The sequence below is a fragment of the Sinocyclocheilus rhinocerous genome, unplaced genomic scaffold, assembly GCF_001515625.1.
Source record: "Sinocyclocheilus rhinocerous isolate Xijiao unplaced genomic scaffold, SAMN03320098_v1.1 scaffold1342, whole genome shotgun sequence".
In the NCBI taxonomy this organism is placed as follows: Eukaryota; Metazoa; Chordata; class Actinopteri; order Cypriniformes; family Cyprinidae; genus Sinocyclocheilus; species Sinocyclocheilus rhinocerous.
The window spans coordinates 44,185-64,423 of NW_015640094.1; the positions used below are offsets into that span (position 1 = coordinate 44,185).

The 20,239-nt window shown below is 36.7% G+C and overlaps 1 protein-coding gene across 3 annotated transcripts in view; it reads left to right on the forward strand.

Annotated features, from left to right (window-relative positions):
- The first annotated feature begins 1,449 nt into the window (after positions 1-1,449).
- Positions 1,450-20,239, forward strand: part of LOC107752514 (zinc finger protein 384-like) — a 28,869-nt gene continuing 10,079 nt past the window's right edge. Inside the window, exons 1-9 of one of the 3 annotated variants that reach the window (XM_016568510.1) lie at positions 1,451-1,528; positions 4,755-4,822; positions 5,156-5,444; positions 6,961-7,083; positions 8,203-8,241; positions 9,381-9,547; positions 10,404-10,480; positions 10,869-11,093; positions 19,084-19,162. In XM_016568510.1, coding sequence (XP_016423996.1) covers positions 4,760-4,822; positions 5,156-5,444; positions 6,961-7,083; positions 8,203-8,241; positions 9,381-9,547; positions 10,404-10,480; positions 10,869-11,093; positions 19,084-19,162 — 1,062 coding nt within the window. In that variant the 5' untranslated portion in view covers positions 1,451-1,528; positions 4,755-4,759. Of the gene's footprint in view, positions 1,529-4,754; positions 4,823-5,155; positions 5,445-6,960; positions 7,084-8,202; positions 8,242-9,380; positions 9,548-10,403; positions 10,481-10,868; positions 11,094-19,083; positions 19,163-20,239 lie in introns of all 3 variants that reach the window. The other 2 variants (XM_016568512.1, XM_016568511.1) reach the window with 2 other exon arrangements.

Below are 20,239 nucleotides of genomic sequence, written 5' to 3' on the forward strand. Positions count from 1 at the left end.
TGTCTGAATGATCATGGAAGGTAAAATAATGATCACAACTATTACATCATTTTAATTGTGCATCCCAAGCCCATGCCAGTAAAAAACAGCCCAAAGTAGCGCAATTATGTCCCAAATATAAAAATGTCATTTCCATCCTTAAAATACATATTTTACAGTCACTGTTATGCACATTTTTCATAAACACAGCTCACATGCCTCCTACTAGTGTGGCCCAAAACATTTAGCACAGTTTTATTACCGGTAGAATGCAAAATTTTCAGTACAAGCATTTCAACCAAATGTAATTTATGCAATATTTCACCTTTAACCCACTGTGGGGATGTGCTCCCTTTACACAGTGCGCGTGCGATCGCGAAGTCGAAAGTGAACTGCGACTGCGAGCGCTCATTCAAATGCGATTTAAATACCCCACATATATATAGCGGCGCCCTGAAGCGCGAAAATTATATACAATTAGAATGTTTGCAGGAGCGGACACAGAAATCGCGGGAGCGGATGGGAGCATGCGGTAGTGGTTAGAAGTTCAGCGAGAGCGGGATCAACAAACCCTGTGCTATCACGCAGCCAAATTTTAAATGCATAAATAATTTTATAAGATTAGTTTTACATATTTTTTTTAACAAAACAAATAAATGTTGAAAAAATGCAATGATACTTTTAAATATGACTAAACCACCAGTAGTCTTCTTTTCCATAACAGCCTTTATTAAAGTGTGTTTAATTTATGTGTCTAAACTGCAAAAAGAAAGCAGTAGCCTACAATTAAATGTATAGGAAACATTTTAAAAAGGAATGATTAAAAATACATTATATAAAGAATAAGTACTTACATGAGTAAAATAACAGGTTGTAATACAAATATAAAGCCATAAAAGGCACGGGGGAGGGGCTTTATTAGAGTGGGGTTTTAACTTATTTGTCAAATCTGCAAAAAGACAGCAGTACAATTAAATGTAAACTTTAAAAATAGTTTTATTTAAAAATACATTATATAACAAATAAGTATTTAAATAAAATAGCTTGTTGTAATACAAATATAAAGCCACAAAATAAAAACAGCTATTAAATGCACAGTATTAAAGCACCATATATCCACAAGAATTGAAAAGGCACTCATATTTCATAGAAATTTTCATACATATATATACTCATAAAATTGATGAGAGGTGGCGATTTCTTATTTCACAGTTAAACGTAAAACGAGTAACATGCACTTTTTATGACTTTGATAAAATGTAAATTACAATGACACAAATCCATTTATTTGTGAACATTATTTTTGGAGAAAAACACATGACCTCACATGGCGGAAGTGATTTTGGCGGTAGGCTTGGATCATTTTGACCTCATTCACAGGAAGTGGAGTCGCGCGGAGTCGGACAGCCCTTCGCGAGAGAAAAAAATAGAAAAAAATTGAGGGGAAAAAAATCGGTGAATCCAAGGGGTTCGGGCGGATTTGGACGAAGTTTCCGAACTGTCCCGGCCCGGAGGAGCCCTGGGGGTTGAAGGGGAATCGCCAGCACCGGTAATTAACACAGAGTTATAAGTCAATTGTGAATTCTTTCTCCAAATTTGAGCAACTCACGGGGGCGCTTCTCCCCATGTCTCGCCAGCCGGAAGTCTGCATGAAGCTGCGTCTCTCTCGCATTGGCGTCGACGGCTTTTTTTTTCTCTTTTCGGTTTTTTTTTATCCTCGAGTTTTTTTTTTCTATTTTATTTTCTCAGTGAGACTAACCGAGAGAGGGATGGAGGCATAGGGGCATTATTGTTTGCAAGCGGAAGTTTACATGTTGTATAGCTTTTAGATAGTGCTTCTTTCTTTGCGTGCATAACAAAAGCTGACATTTTAATGGAGGCTGGTTGAGGAGCCCTGATATCATTAATGGATGGTTTTATGCCTTTCCAGCTACCTTTCCTGATGCATATGCTGTTAACATTGTCCCGTTAGATAGAAACATGCCAAATGAGCTGTCATTGCAGCAAAACACGCATGCAACCATTAAAAAAGAAATTAAAACGCGACGTTTTCGCTTCCATTGATATTATTTAGGCGTGCATACGAAATTAAAGACTATGTCAGAAGTTGACTAAGAGGTCTGCTCTGCACATTTGCTTTGTTTTTTTTTTTATGATCGGCAGTCGCAGATACATTTGGCAGGATCGCGAGGCGATGCTTTTGTTTTGATGCCTATTTATAGCGCGCGCGAATCTCCATGCAAGTTCTGCATCTCGTGCATGCAAATTGTGTGTGTGTGTGTGTAAAGAAAATGAATTATAAAAAAAAAACATCAAAGTGTTATGTTTTATTTTACCCTTTTTATAACTGTTTTCTTTCAAATTTATACTAATTTAGCACTGCTGAAAAAAAAGCTCCGCTGGTTCCTCAGTGTGGTCAGAATGGTCTGTTGGCTGGTTTAAAGTTGGCATGAAACTTGATCTGTTTTCTAAATGCGTATTACAGATTCTATTGTAAACAGATCATCTGTGTATGTGTTTGTAATGTGTAATCAAAATGTCATAAAACTGGACCCTCAGGTGAAAATGACAGACTTTTCTCTGGTGACATATGCAGGACTTCTCCAATCATTAGTCCACCTAAACTCCACCCCCGCAAGCTCACATTCATGTCTTCTGTTTTGAGTGCAACGCCCACTCAAAATCCAATCACCAACCCATGCATAGAACTAAATCCCGCCCTACATTTTTTGAGATGGTCCTCACGGCAGAACACAAGATCCAGGGGGCGAGGTTGGATCCAGATCCAACTCCTCCCACCTTACATATACCTAAACCTACCCATCTCCACCCCCTGATCCCTAAACCCACCCATCTCCACCCCTAAACCTACCCATCTCCACCCCTAAACCTACCATTTCCACCCCCTAGATGTGGATCCAACCCCGCCCCCTGGATCTTTGTTCTGCAGTGAGGGGCTACTGCATTTTTTTCTTTTTTGGTAATCTGATACATTTCGGACCAGGGTTATTATTATTATAATTATAATAATTCCTAATGGGAAATTTAAACAGCAAAGATGGCACAGAAGCATTTCTGAAGTGGCATTTAGGTGTCTTTACACACTGTTTAAAGGGGTCATATGATGCGATTTCAATTTTTCCTTTCTCTTTGGAGTGTTACAAGCTCTTGGTGCATAAAGAAGATCTGTAAAGTTGCAAAGACTAAAGTTTCTCCCTTCAGAGGATGAATTAATGCATTTACACAGCAATCACAATTGTACACTTTGAAAATTCTGGATGCATTTGGCCAAAAATTCCCAACGGAAACCGCTTTGTAATAATTATTTATTGATTTATTAAATAATAAAAAATTATTTTGTAAGACTTTTTAATTTAACTCAATTTTAATGATAGTGAATTTAAAAAAGCCAATAAAATAACCACACTTTTATTGAAAGTAACACAATAAAGCTGGACAGAATATATATTAATATTAAATATCAATATATTCTTTTTATTTAGTTCTATGCAACAGAATCAGATGAAACTTTTTTTTAAACTAATTTTTCAAATAATGTATAGTCCTTTGTATAGTCCTGTATAGTCCTTATACAAAGCAGTGAGCAGTGCATAACGTCACGAGAGGGTAGCGTCATTTTACCAGCGTAGCTCAGTACAGCTGTACTACATCATATTACAGCACAGCGGAACCAGGGTTGCCAAGTCCGTGGTTTTCCTGCAGAATTTAAACTGTTGCTGTGGGTTGGTTTTTCCTCCGTGGGTTAATGGTTTGAAGTACTGCATAAAGCATATTTGACTAAAATGCTTGTACTGAAATATTTTATATTCTACCAGTGGTAATACTGCGGTAGATGTTAAGTTTGTGAAGGAGGTCATTAGTAAGGAGCCCTTGAGTTGTGTTTTGATATTAAGAAAATGGTCATTGGGCTACTTTTGGGCTATTTTTGATTGGCCATTCGGTGAGCTTTGTTAAGCAGATCTGGCAACCCTGGTGGAACACCAGAGCGGAATATTGAGCGGAGCATCACAAAGCGCAGTGACAATGGCTAGAGGGAGAGTGCAACTTGTGTGCTAAATATGTTTTTCTCTTTCGGCTGAAAACCGAAAATGCCATTTTCGGCGGCTGAAATTTCAGTGCTATAAAAGTGTATCAATGATGCTAAAATAACACAAATTTCAATGTGCATAACAAAACAAAACAAAAAAATATCTGTTACTTCTAACATTTCATCTTGAGATTAAAAGGTTTTAGTTGGTCAGTCTGTTGAACTATAGTTGGCCAACAAGTTAAATCAGCAGAGTACCAAATGGCTAGACTGAGAGACCAGCAAACAATCTTAGGCTGGTTCAAGTAGTTTTTTTCCTGTATTGTGCAGGCTGAGTTGGCATGCATGCATTTTTATTTTATGCATGTCAGTTGTGTTTTACACATTGGGTAGTGCATGCATTGTGATTCCTAACCCAACATGCTCTTTGCCAAACATCCACCTGAAAGATGCTCCAAAGTCCTTTGCTTCAATAAAGAGAAATAAATCACAATTGTCAAAAGGATGAAGGTGCATAATATTTGGCAGGTGTTTCAAAGAACATATTAGGAAAAAAAGCCTTTTTATGTTATGCAAGGTACTTGGGTGCCCAAATGAATACAGTACAGTCCAAGTGAGTGAATAAACCTTCAGGCCAAAGGAGAAACATAAGGATGAGGTGTCATTTCACAAGTGTTGCCAAAGGCAGAGTGGGTGTTTTATAAGTTATGTTGCTTTTCAATTGCAGAAATAATGGAAGATTCCCATTTCAACTCATCATACTTTTGGTCTCCCGTTCCAACAGTGCAAGGACAGGTAGACAACTTATTATTGGACTCTCTTGTACAGTACATCCTTGTCTTTAACGGACATGCCATGCTTATAGAGCACAATCTAGTAAATCAAAAAAAGCAAAACAAGCATACCAGTCCGGGATGGCTAACACCAGCCTCGCACTGATCCATGTGAAAGTTACACACTGGAAGCCCTGCACCAGCATCCAGAAAAAGTAACCCTTCCCTCGCTGCTCTCTCCTTCTTCCCCTTCATCCTTCATCTGCATTTATCTCTCAATCCATCCTCCTCTTCTCTTTCCTCCTTCCCTTCTTTCCCTTGTTTTTTTTCCATTCATTCCCCCCTGCGAGTTTAGATTGAGAACGCCATGTTTCTGAATAAGATGAAAGAGCAGCTGGGGCCGGACAAGGGCACTGCTTTTCCGCACTCGTCCGCGGCGCACTACCCCACGGCGGTGCTGACGGTGCCGGGCTCGGTCGCCATGGACACGGGTGGGAGGGTGCCGAAGCAGGAGGGTGGAGGAGGAGGAGCGAGCGGGACAGCAGGGGTGCAAATATCTGGCATGGGAGCGCACCTGCACCCACCTCACACGTCCCAGAACATCACGGTGGTGCCCGTCACGTCTACTGGCATCATGACAGCAGGTGGGTATTCCACGTTTTGAAAAATCAGTGGAGTGTGTGTGTGTATATATATATATATAGCATATATTTTGAAAATATTTACATGTATATATTTATATTCATATCATTTATATCATATAAATATATTTCATATATAAACGTAACATATGTTTCTTAAATATATACATGCATGTACCCAAGCGAACAATAGCTTTTAAAATTACTTAAAATACATTTATAATAGTAATGAGGCAATAGTAATTAATTCAAATAAAGTATCAAAAGCAAGTAATCATATGGTTTTACTGAACAAAACTGTTAAAGGGTTCAAATGAGACAATTTTATGTTTTCCTTTCTTTTTGGAGTGTTACAAGCTGTTCGTGCATATATAAAATCCGTAAAGTCGCAAAGATTAAAGTCTCAAATCCAAAGAAATCTTCTTTATAAAAGTTAAGACTCATCCAACTCCTTCCTAAAACGCCTCAATTAAACACGCCCCCACAAATCTACGTCACTGTGTTGGGAGATTTGCATAACACCGCCCAAATGTAAACGCAAAAAAAGAAGGCGTAACTTTTATTCTTACTGTAGTATTGTTGCCGTCGCTGCCATGAAAGCTGATATTCCAAATATGGTAAGGGACGTAACATTTCTGTCTCAACCTTGAGGTATTCGGCCAATCACAACGCACTGGATAGCTGGCCAATTCCTTCTTCCCCTTCATCCTTCATCTGCATTTATCTCTCAATCCATCCTCCTCTTCTCTTTCCTCCTTCCCTTCTTTCCCTTGTTTTTTTTCCATTCATTCCCCCCTGCGAGTTTAGATTGAGAACGCCATGTTTCTGAATAAGATGAAAGAGCAGCTAGGGCCGGACAAGGGCACTGCTTTTCCGCACTCGTCCGCGGCGCACTACCCCACGGCGGTGCTGACGGTGCCGGGCTCGGTCGCCATGGACACGGGTGGGAGGGTGCCGAAGCAGGAGGGTGGAGGAGGAGGAGCGAGCGGGACAGCAGGGGTGCAAATATCTGGCATGGGAGCGCACCTGCACCCACCTCACACGTCCCAGAACATCACGGTGGTGCCCGTCACGTCTACTGGCATCATGACAGCAGGTGGGTATTCCACGTTTTGAAAAATCAGTGAGTGTACGTAACCTACACGCATGTAAATAATTAAAGCACATATATTAAACCTGCATCGCATATATGTATTTAATTCAATTGTATCGTTTTGAATTGACAATAACGTTATGCTTTATTATGATTTTTAAATGGGATTAATATATGATGCAGCCTTGATAAACGGTAAAATAATGCGTTTCATGAATTCTCGTCCGTGGAATGCGCCACTTCTGGTATTTTGGCGCTTACTTGACATAGGCAAAATGCAATCGAGGATTTTTTTTTAAATCGAGTACTTGTATTGAATCGACAAATTTTAGCCCTTACACATATATATAGTTTCAGAAATCAAATGTTAATGCAATGAGGTTATCAGAATCGGTCAAATTGATGTGTTTGTCGTCTGTTTCTCAGCGGGGTTAGTGATCACGACTCCTCAAGGGGCACTGGTAACTCCTCCTGCCTCCTCTCAGTCTTTTGTTTCTGGACCACCCACAACAACCATGATTGTGTCCGCTTTACACCCAACAAACACAGGTAAACAATTTTATGCCCCTTTCTGACCCTTCCAAAATATACAAATTTTTAACATGCTGCAGTTTGTACCTTCCATACTTGGTAAAACTAATGATGGTAAAACCAAAAGAAGAATGTTAGAACTAAGAATATTTTGTATAGAACTTCACAGTAACATTACATTTGAATTTATTCATGAGAAAATGATCTATCTATCAGTTTATCGATAACACACATTTGTAAGATATTTGAAAGTTTTCGAAAGTGGTCTCTTCTCAACAGGGCTGCATTTATTTGATCAAAAAACAGTAAAAAGTAATATTGTGAAATATTATTACAGTTTAAAATAATGGTTTTCTATGTGAATATTATTGTAAAATGTAATTTATTCCTGTGATACAAAGCTGAATTTAAGAAATTATTCTAATATGCTGATTTGCTGCTCAAGAAACATTTCTGATTATTATCAATGTTGAAAACAGTTGTGCTGCTTCATATGTTTCGGAAAACTGATAGATTTTATATTTCAGAGTTCTTTGATGAATAGAAAGTCCAAAAGAACAGCTTTTATTAGAAATTAAAATATTTTGTAACATCATGAATGTCTTTACTGTCATTTTTGATCAATTTAATGCATCCTTGCTGAATAAAAGTATAATGTCTGCTACAGCCAAAAAAACAAACAAACATGCTTTGTAAAAATTTCACTTTTCTTGCACACAGTTACTTCAAAATGATGGTCCTGTTATTATGCAAAATTCATAGCTCTCCATTTTTGCACAGTAAATAGTGACAGTTATATAGGCATTTCTTAGTCACAAATGATTCATAATTCATGAGTCATAATATTAAGAGCTTGTGTTTGATTGAGCATTTCCTTCTTATATAACAACAGATAATACACCACACATTGCAGAATATTGATTATTCTCATAATTGTTTTTCATGTCACTTTCACTGTAAAAGCAGCACACACACACACATATGCTTGCTTACTCAGCCAGTCTGAGAGCCAAAGAAGCTGTAGGAAGTGAAAGTGAGAGTGACTGTGGGAGGTAGTGAGAAGGGATGGATGATGGATGAATAGAGAGAGGGACAGCGCGCTCTATATGTTGAGAATGTTCTGCTCTTTTCTGTCAGAGGCTGTCCGGCCCCCTTCCCTCTATCTCCACAGCCACTGTAAGTATAATAGCACATGTACATCTCTACCAGAAACCTGCAGTCAATCACATTCACATCACTAAAACACTTATGCAGTGAAATAACACTTTATTAAATTTGGTGTCTGTTGACTTGAAATAGCAGTAACCACCACTTCTTGCTTGGATTAGATTTTGGTTATTTTTAAAAATTCAAAAAATAATGAAATTATTTCATTTAATACAGTCATTTGGCTTTAAAATTGGGTCAGACATATAAGATTAGTCATTTGGAAACCACAATGGTTTGCCAAGGTAGACCTTTAAAGGTGCTGTATGTCATTTGTTTGACTCTACTAAAGCATAAAAATTCTATAATAGGTTTGCAGATATTTAGGAAACATGTCAAGTTCACATACTTGTTTCTTTGAAAAATAATGCTACAGCCGCCAGTTATTCGACTTTGAAATGTGTGTTCCGTGTCGGAATGTTTGTTTTTGTTTTGGTCTGTGTGATTCCGCCCACTGCTAATTTACCCAATAGTATATCGACACCCCGGGTTGCCAGTTGGCGGGAAACACTGCGTATTACAGCCATGGTGACCAAAAACGAATTGCGTCAGAGATCGCCGTTTCTACCCGACCTAAAAAGCCTCAGCATTCATCTAAACAGCTCTATGAAGAGAGGAATATTAAAACGCAGATAAATCAACTCAACAACGTACAGTTCCATTGTCATTTGTGCTTGTTCCTGTTGCGTGTCCACAATCTGTGAGCGTTGTGAGCCCATGTGAGCGTTGAGTCTGAAAAGAAGGGGTCGGGAGAAACAAATATCTCTCATATTTTGAATTTGGACTGCAGTATCCATTTCAACTGTTAGCTGTCAATATTACATAGAGCACCTTTAAAACCAGCAAATGCATATTTAGGTTTGAGTGCACATTTCTGTCTGTTTTACTGAAATTTATTTGAAATGTTTACTAAATAATTGAGTTTATCAATGTCAGTGTGAAGGATTTGATGTCAGACCGTTACATTTCAGACTATAGCTTTGAAGATAGCAAAGTTTAAAACACGTTGCCTTTATCCTCTGAATGCAGAGTTGCAAGAAGAAATTATGCAGATTATGTTTCATATTCAATATTATATTACTGTGTTTTTGCCCCACTGACACAAACAGACAAGAAAGAGGACGGCAGTATTCCACCCGCCGTAGTCATGCCACTTCCCTCAAAGCGGGGCAGAAAGAAGAAGTCCATGATGCCAAGGGCAGGTCTCGTTTCAGCCCATGCACTCGCCACAGGAAGTGATGCGCTAATTCTTGCACACCTGGCCGCTGGGGGTCAGGTGAGACGTCATCATTTTACCTTTATGTAAATAAGTTATTGTTTATCTTACACTGCCCTGCATCATATTCACTGAATGAAATCCAGTAATTGCTTTTTTTTTTTACTAATTTTGTGGTTCTGTTTCCAAATTCAGTGCTTGTTTTGCTCGAGCATGTCACACTTTCTCACAATATATGATGCATTTTGTAGAGTTTTAGCTTTTGGCAACCATGTGAAGAAATGTTTTGTCAAAATCAGCCCAGAAGAAAATGCAAACATGATGCAGATTTTGTGGCAAAAAACATGATTTATAATTGATGTAAAGTTCATTGTAATTAAATTCAATGTATTTGTGCATATTTTTCCACTCCATTGCAGATTGTAAGTTAAATGATACGTTTTTAAAACTTCTATTTGTCATTAAATTACGAAACCTACTTGTTATTTTGGTAAGTGCATTAGAGCTGATACATATAAGTAATTTGAAATAATTATTTCTTAATTTGTGAAAAAAAATGTACATGATGGAAAGTTTTTATTGATATTTTTAAACTCAGCATCATCAGATTAGGTAATATTAGGACTTTATTGGTAATCAGCAGATGTTTTTTTTTTCAAGATGCAGGTCTGTGTTATTGTCCAAACAAGCTGTCGCTGATAAGTCAATTTAGAAAAGGGGTAACATTTTTAAAGAACTTAAAATAGAGAGAAGTAAACCAAACTGAGACACTTTATTAATTTAGTTGTATTGTTTGTTAAAAAAGACTCTCAAAACATGCTTCCCTAAATTGTCTATTGTACTAAAGGTGTTGACTGATGCAAAAGTAAAAGTTTACCTATATTAAGATGCTCACTTAATTTTTTCGCTTTTACAGCACAACGCGAATGACCCATATGACCTTTCCAATGATGAGGATGATCATCCAGGCAAAGATGGGAACAAGTCATACAGGTGCATATTATTGCTTAAGAAATAAATAGCCATTTTCTTAAATATTTGCAGGCTTGATTAATTTGAGTGTGCATTAAACACTGCAGCACATTGCAACACACTGACACTAGTTGATATGTGTATTAGTACACTATGTGTATTAGTGCTTTTATTTGAACTTTTAAGTCTAATTGCATGACATTTCTGCCACCTTACAAAAATATCGCTTTATTTTCCGTCAGCTTGTAAGGGAGCGTCTATAAAGATGATAAATGGAATGCAAAAGGCATTCATGTGATACATTTTCAGTTTTAAGATTTCAAAAGTGTCAAGGGTGTTGTAGTGTTTTTAAAATGATAATTTTGTGAGTATTTCGAATGCAAATGCACATGCTTATTTTTCCCTGTAGGTGCCGGATGTGTGCGGTGACGTTCTTCAACAAATCAGACATGCAGATTCATGCCAAGTCGCACACGGAGGCGAAGCCGCACAAGTGTCCTCACTGCTCCAAATCCTTCGCCAACTCCAGCTACCTGTCCCAGCACATCCGCATCCACAGCGGCGCCAAACCCTACACCTGCTCCTACTGCCAGAAAACCTTCAGGCAGCTCAGCCACCTGCAGCAGCATACACGGTACGCATGTGTGTGTATGACTTACTAAAGGATACACTGCTGCGCCTGCTACAGGATGGAGCCAGGGCTTTGAGTAGTTGAGTAGTCGTGTTTTCGATTAGGATAAGCATGTTTATCTTTCTCTTTTTCCATTCTCTCTTTCTCTTGATACCTTCATGTCCTTTTCCACCCTGGTGCGGTGACATTTGAGCTTGCACACACTTCTAGTGAAAACCGGACAATATACTCTCTGCAGATAGAAGCAGGTGTTTTTGTCTCATGCTAATCACATCACGCATCTGCTTGTCTTATTTCACACCAACTTTTGTTTCATTTACTTCTTTTGGAGTCCTTTATGTCCTCTTGACATTTTTGTGGCACTGTATTCTTGCAAAGCTTTTTTATTTAATGTTCTAAATCTGCTTTCTTGTGTGGACTGGGTAAAATATTGTTTTTCCAATTAATCAATCTTCATTTTATTCAAGATCGATCTTTTACTCTATGCATATGTGGTCAGTGTAGGCATTCTGTTGATTTTAAATAGATAAAAAAAATATTTTAAAATATTGTGTTGCTCAGTAATTTGATAGAACGTTTGTATATTAAATATTTTGATTTATACATATAAATATGGTTATATGATATGTATGTTTATAGACACATAAAAAGATTTTCTATACTCTTTTATGGGAGTTTTCAGGAGTATACAATTTTACAATAATTTTGCATAGGGCTGGGCGATATGGCCAAAAAAACTGTCAGGATAAAATTGTTCATATCAGTCGATATCGATAATTATCGCAATAACCTTCAAATCTTTATTTCTTTTGGTTTAAAGGCAGATTTTTGCTCCTAAGTGAAAGTTGTAGAAACCAGACTGTTAATTGTAGTTTTAAACTACTCTTTATGATCAGAATATGACAGACACTTCACGTTTTTGAATTCTTTACACTTTTCCTGTCATTTTTTCTTAAAATAGTTTATTGATAAAAAAAAGTTTCTTGATGTTCTAATAAGTAATAAATTGTTTCGAATCATGAAACAGGTTAATATGGTTATATGATATGTATATATGTTTATAGACACATTCAAAGCTTTTCTATACTCTTTTATGGGAGTTTTCAGGAGTATACAATTTTACAATAATTTTGCATAGGGCTGGGCGATATGGCCAAAAAAACTGTCAGGATAAAATTGTTCATATCAGTCGATAACCTTCAAATCTTTATTTCTTTTGGTTTCTTTTGGTAACCCACAATAACCTTCAAATCTTTATTTCTTTTGGTTTAAAGGCAGATTTTTGCTCCTAAGTGAAAGTTGTAGAAACCAGACTGTTAATTGTAGTTTTAAACTACTCTTTATGGTCAGAGCATGACAAACACTTCACATTTTTGAATTCTTTACACTTTTCTAGTAATTTTTCCTTAACAAAATAAATGTCAATATAGACATATTTATAGACAATAAAAACAGTTTGCAGTGCAGGCTGCAATATTAATAATATTATGTATTTTTGTCTCTTAGAAAAGCACATTTGACCATGGCTTGAGTTGACAGTAGTAGCTTAAATTAGGATGCAGATGTAAATGTATGTTCATTATCAAAAACAGTAACATCTGTAAAAATTGTAACAACCTCATATTTATATGGTGAAATGTATTATTCTGACTGAGTTTTATTAAAATTAACCATTGGTCTTCCACAGTAGCAAACATTTAGATCATGATAACCACAGTTAAAACCACACATATACCACCTCGATACCATGGTAAAAATTTAACTATGTAACTATGGTTTCTAGGTAACGCTATTTGTATGAAAATACATTAAGTATAAATGCACAAACGCTATAGCTTAAATCACAAAAAAATACTGTAATTCCATTCCATTACTCCTTTAATACATTTAATACAGGCCTACATAAATAATATAATAAAATTCAATATGAATATCCCACATTTCCGCCAGAATACCATGGTGCAGTTACAGTAAATCCATAGTAAATGATGGCGATATGTAGATTGAAAAGTCTTCTGACTGTATCGTTGCTCACAGTGTTTCTCCTGTTTGTCTCGCTGTTTCATCTGGCTTCAAATTAAAATCACCAACTCATTTGTGTTCTTCACTGAATTCAAGCGCTTCACACTGGATCTCACAGCGCTGTTTAGTGTCGAGTGACCGAGACTCATCATCTGCTCTAGTGAGCTCGCGCTGCGCTGCTGTTTGAACTTTGAGCCGCACAGATAAATGCTCCGTGTGTCGCGGTTCAAATGAGTAACGCTGTTTCCTTCCGCGTTTGGCGGAAACATTATAAATAAACATTACATCGACCATTTATCGAACTCTTCATATTGTTTTGAGGAAAAAATATATCACGATTATCGTTATCGTTTTATCACCCAGCCCTACTTATGGGATTCCCCTCATACATCTTAATGTCATTGCAAAATGCATGAGTAAATTTTTAGTTTCCTCCTGATCAGAAAAGCTGATGGAAAATAATAGAAATGCCAGACCAGCCGGTTTAGACATAGTCAGGGTCTAGAAATATCCTTCTTTCCATAGGCTATTGTCAGGAACACAACAGTTTCTTGGTCATAAGCATGGCCTCCTACATGGGAGCTGGAGCATTGCAACAGGCCCGCAGCTGTTCAGACCAATGAAATACAGTTTTGTCTCTGGCGCTCCTTCTATGGCCCAAAATACTACTGTAAATACATTGTTGTCTGTATTTAGTTTATTAAACTGCCTCAGTGTGTGCGCACAAGGCTGGTCTTGTCTCGCATGTTGAATGTCAACAAGCCGTTGAAACCACTTTGCAACAGTTAGCATCTGTGAACGTTTTTCTGTCATTGTTTATCGTTTTAAAAGCCCCCCAGCGAGGTCTCTTTGGAGGAAAGGTCACTTGTTTGAGTACTTTTCAGAGGTCACAGAGCCTGAATGGAAGTGCATGGTGTCCGGCCTTTTATTACCCATCATGCACCTTCCAAACAAAGCCACAGAAAAAAAAAACAGAGCTTTGAATTGATCACAAAAGTCAGCCGAGAAGGGAATCTTCGATACAGTGGAGATTGAAGTTGATGGGCATTTGAATATATACTGTTTCGGTTTGTTATTATTAAAGCTTCATGACATCATAACTGAGCTATGATGGGCAGATTCATGTTAGTTTGACATCAAATCAGAATCTGTAAACTTCCATAAATGCCCACAGACATTTTGCTGTCTCATTGTAATTCTGTTAACTTTGGTTTGTGGCCATGGTGAACCATTTTTTTTATGTCTAACCTTTAGAAATAATGCACACATACGATTACAAAGCAGTTCTTTGTTTGGTATGTTCAGCAGTGCTTTAGAATACATTTTTTTCTTAAAATTTCCCACATATTACTGACAAACTGGAATAATTAGTTATTAATATGGTATATAACAATGGTTCTCAACTGATGGATTTGTACTATGAAAATGCAAATAAAAACACTTCCCATTTACCCATTTCCATTTTCAGTGTTTGCCCATATGTTAGGTGGGTAAATAACACTTCCTCTGTTGTTTATGTATTTACAAATTTGTCAGTTTTCCTATTCAACCTAAGCTATGATAATCCATTTGCATATTATACACAACCATTCAAAAGTTTAGGTCTGTGAAATTTTATGTTTTTGAAAGTATTGTATAATCACCAATGCTGTATTTTTTTTTTCTTAATTTCATTTTATTATTTATTTTTATCAAAAATACATTACTGTTTTCTATTTAAAATATTATGTATTCCTGTGACGGTAAAGCCAAAGTTTTTTAAGCATCCATTTTAGTTATAAATGTGTACTGCTTATTATATTTTTGTGAAAACCGTGATAATTTTTCCCCAAGATTTTTGATGAATAAGAAGCATTTATTTGAAATATATTTTTTTTGTTACATTAAAAATGTATTTACTGTCACTTTTGATTTAATTTAATGCATCCTTGCCAAATAAGAGTATAAAAAAACACCTTTGAATGGTACTGTATATGCAGTAGTCCATAGTAAATTTAACACATTTCAATTTCTCTAAGGACTTGTAAGGACTTTTGTACTATTAACAAATTTGTTCCTGTGTAAAATTTGGATCCTGAGGCAAAACCATTAAAATACCACTGTTATACTGAAAATCAAGCTATTCATAACAATTCGAGAGACCTTTAACTATAAGTTGAAAAATATCAGCATAAATTTTGATCCTGTAATGTCAATCTACAGTAAATATCACAGAACCCCATTATGCGGAAATCAATTCTTTTTTTATGCACACATGATCTAAAGCAGAGGTGGGAATTATTCAGGCATAATGCAATACTCATTTCTTGTAACTAACATCTCGCTTCCTCTTAACTCACCCTTCCATCAGTCTTTGTTTTGTCTGATTGTATAATTCTTTACTTGGAGTTAGTAAATTGATGGCCCACTGAATGCACATTGGACTATTTCTTGGGGGCAAATCATGGTGTCCTTCCTTAAAATGCATCTGGCCTTTACCAAGTGCACTTTATGTCAAATTTTACAGAATATAAACAGCTTATATAATAATATTTCATGTCTATTTTTATGACCATTAGTGGGAGACACAGTGTGATGTCTGTTTTTTTTTTTCATTCTAAAAGCAGTATTTTTATGTAACATTTCTTTGGCTTGATCTTACATGTTAGGAAAGCTCTCACTGTATCATGTTTCCTGCTTTCCAGCAATTCACCTCCCATTACATTTGCAATTTAGCAGACACTTTTATCCAAAGCTACATTCAAAGCTCAGATTTTTGCCAGAATATTTACTCATTTCATTCAAAATCTGTATGACTTTTTTCTTCAGCAGAACACAAAAGAAGATTGTTACAACGTTCATAGTCACGGGAAGAAGGAGGCGGGAACCGGCGAACATTTAAAGAAAACTTTAATAAAATAAACAAACACAAAATGAAAGTAAAGCGGCAGCCCCTCGCGGACGACTGCCGCACACAAAACACAAAATAAAGTCCAGGCCTGGTCCTCTCTCGTCTTTCACTGTCGTCACTCCTCCTTTTATCCTTCCGGAGCTCCTCCGTGGGACTCAAAGATTTTCTATACTCTTTTATGGGAGTTTTCAGGAGTATACAATTTTACAATAATTTTGCATAGGGCTGGGCGATATGGCCAAAAAAACTGTCAGGATAAAATTGTTCATATCAGTCGATATCGATAATTATCGCAATAACCTTCAAATCTTTATTTCTTTTGGTTTAAAGGCAGATTTTTGCTCCTAAGTGAAAGTTGTAGAAACCAGACTGTTAATTGTAGTTTTAAACTACTCTTTATGATCAGAATATGACAGACACTTCACGTTTTTGAATTCTTTACACTTTTCCTGTCATTTTTTCTTAAAATAGTTTATTGATAAAAAAAAGTTTCTTGATGTTCTAATAAGTAATAAATTGTTTCGAATCATGAAACAGGTTTGCACAGTTTGCAGTGCAGGCTGCAATATTAATATTACTTTTTTTTTTTCCCCTTAGAAATGCACATTTGACAGTACGAATGCATGTTTATTTAGTACTGTCCTGACTAAGTATATGTATAATCCACAAGACAAAATAATAGCTGAATTAAAAATAAAAAAGGAAAATCAATGTGTCAATAAGCAGCCCTGTTGTTTAGCTATTTGACGCAATGTCGTGTAATATTCTGGGTTATTTTTAACTACAGTTTATGAACTATTTCTGTGATGATATTAATTATCACAGACAATAATTTTAAATCATCCCTTAGTTTGTAAAAACTAATAGCAACTATATTAACCATAAATACACTTTAATTGAAGCCTAGCAGGCTGGAAGGCTTAAACGCATGTCATTTTGTCTCCATTTGCTTCTGTATTATCTGTGTTTCTTCTCTACGTTATCTGGCTTGTGTGTCATGTCTTCTTTCTCTTCTTTCCATGTCATTTCTATGCTGTTGGACAAGAAAGAGTCTTTAATTGAATTCCATCTTACTCTGCTTATCTTCATCTGCTCTGGTTTAAAGGCTCTGGCTCGTTTCATATTACCCGATAGTTAGGGAGGGGAAAGGAAGCTGGTGAGAGAGAGAATGAGAGAGAGAGATTAAATGCATGTCATTTTGTCTCCATTTGCTTCTGTATTATCTGTGTTTCTTCTCTACGTTATCTGGCTTGTGTCATGTCTTCTTTCTCTTCTTTCCATGTCATTTCTATGCTGTTGGACAAGAAAGAGTCTTTAATTGAATTCCAACTACTCTTATCTTCATCATGTCTGTTTCGTCTGCTCTGGTTTAAAGGCTCTGGCTCGTTTCATATTTAACCCGATAGTTAGGGAGGGGAAAGGAAGCTGGTGAGAGAGAGAATGAGAGAGAGAGAGAGAGAGAAAGCAATATAATTATTATACACAAGTGTATTATTATTATTGTCATATCCTGCTCCCGCCCATATTCGAAGCAGCGGACTAAGTATATGTATAATCCACAAGACAAAATAATAGCTGAATTAAAAATAAAAAAGGAAAATCAATGTGTCAATAAGCAGCCCTGTTGTTTAGCTATTTGACGCAATGTCGTGTAATATTCTGGGTTATTTTTAACTACAGTTTATGAACTATTTCTGTGATGATATTAATTATCACAGACAATAATTTTAAATCATCCCTTAGTTTGTAAAAACTAATAGCAACTATATTAACCATAAATACACTTTAATTGAAGCCTAGCAGGCTGGAAGGCTTAAACGCATGTCATTTTGTCTCCATTTGCTTCTGTATTATCTGTGTTTCTTCTCTACGTTATCTGGCTTGTGTCATGTCTTCTTTCTCTTCTTTCCATGTCATTTCTATGCTGTTGGACAAGAAAGAGTCTTTAATTGAATTCCATCTTACTCTGCTTATCTTCATCTGCTCTGGTTTAAAGGCTCTGGCTCGTTTCATATTACCCGATAGTTAGGGAGGGGAAAGGAAGCTGGTGAGAGAGAGAATGAGAGAGAGAGAGAGAGAGAGAGGATAAGATAAAGTGCCTTGTGTTTCTGTGTGCTGCGTTTCATAACTCAGACACCACAATGAGCACCGTCACATTGCTAAAAGCATGTAACCTGCGACCTGTTTGATGATACGATCACGATTTGATCCAAGTAGGGCTCGTTTATTGATTCACTGGTAAATCTCTCTCTGTTTGTTTCTCTCTTTTCATCCCCTTCCCTTCATCCCTTGTTAGAAACCACACAGAGGGCAAACCGCACAAGTGTCCTCACTGCTCCAAATCGTTTGCCAACTCCAGCTACCTGTCCCAGCACATCCGCATCCACAGCGGCGCCAAACCCTACACCTGCTCCTACTGCCAGAAAACCTTCAGGCAGCTCAGTCACTTACAGAGAGAGAGAGAGAGATAGGATAAGATAAAGTGCCTTGTGTTTCTGTGTGCTGCGTTTCATAACTCAGACACCACAATGAGCACCGTCACATTGCTAAACGCATGTAACCTGCGACCTGTTTGATGATACGATCACGATTTGATCCAAGTAGGGCTCGTTTATTGATTCACTGGTAAATCTCTCTCTGTTTGTTTCTCTCTTTTCATCCCCTTCCCTTCATCCCTTGTTAGAAACCACACAGAGGGCAAACCGCACAAGTGTCCTCACTGCTCCAAATCGTTTGCCAACTCCAGCTACCTGTCCCAGCACATCCGCATCCACAGCGGCGCCAAACCCTACACCTGCTCCTACTGCCAGAAAACCTTCAGGCAGCTCAGTCACTTACAGCAGCATAACAGGTAACAGACAGGGACAGATAGAATCAGTAACCAACCGTATACAGCAGCCGTCCTGCTCTTCTCCTGGATTCTCCTTTTCCATTATTCCTTCCTCCTCTGTGGTCCGTCATGCTGTAGTTGAGATGATTGTGTAGGCTTCCTGGAAACATATTTTAGCACTGCAGAATGCATTCATGTGATCTTTAGTTCAAACGTTCTAAAGAAAAGCTTTGTTTTGTTTTGTTTTGAAGGATTCATACTGGCGATCGGCCATACAAGTGTTCCCATCCCGGCTGTGAGAAAACTTTTACCCAACTATCCAACCTCCAGGTAACCATCTTCAGCTGATTAATGGATGCTTCCACACATTTCAGCTTTCTACATAATTGATTGAAACCCTGTGGTAGTAAAATGCTGTAACCAAATGATTTTACATGACCTTTGGTTCCATTGCGGACTGAACACTGTACTAAAATATGCAAACTTTCTTCAGTTACTATTCAAGAATTTCATATGCAGATGGAAGTCTAGTTCACTATTTTGGAAATTAATAACTCTTTGGTTCTTTTTAGTGAATTAAAAAAAAACGTATGAATTGGTCAAAGTGGTCACTGAGTTTATTGGACTGATTTACTGAACTGTAAATTAAATATTTTGTGGCTTGTGAGACTTTAAATTAGTGTACTAACTGGTTGTTTGTATGATAGTGTAATATTTTAAAAAATATTTTTGTGGTATTTTATTAAAATTAATAAAAATTGTACAAGTTATTATATTTAGTATTTTTATTTCATATATACACTACTCTTTGGGGTCAGTAAGATTTGTTAATGTTTTTGAAAGAAGTCTCTTATCGTCATTAAGACTGCGTTTATTTGATCAAAATTTAAAATAACTGTTTTTTTTTTATATATGTTAAAATGTAATTTATTTCTGTGATGCGCAGCTGAATTTTCAGCATCATTACTCCAGTCTTCAGCAGTGTTGGGGGTAACGCATTACAAGTAACGCGAGTTACGTAATCAGATTACTTTTTTCAGGTAACTAGTAAAGTAACGCATTACTTTTTAATTTACAAGAGAATATCTGAGTTACTTTTTCAAATAAGTAACGCAAGTTACTTTTTTTCCAATTTATTGATTGACAGCTCTCCTGTCCCCATGTTGAGAGAAATCAGAAGATGTTACTGTAGTTCAAAATAAATATGAATATGCATTAATTCATCACTCACAAAAAAACAAAAAACACAGATTCAGTATTCCTCAAAATGAATAAAAATAATGCAACTCAGAATATGACGCAAACCTGCAATAATTAAATGTTAAAAAACACAAATATCCTTTATGTATTTAATCCCATTCTATTAAAGGGGTCATATGACGTTGCTAAAAAGAACATTATTTGGTG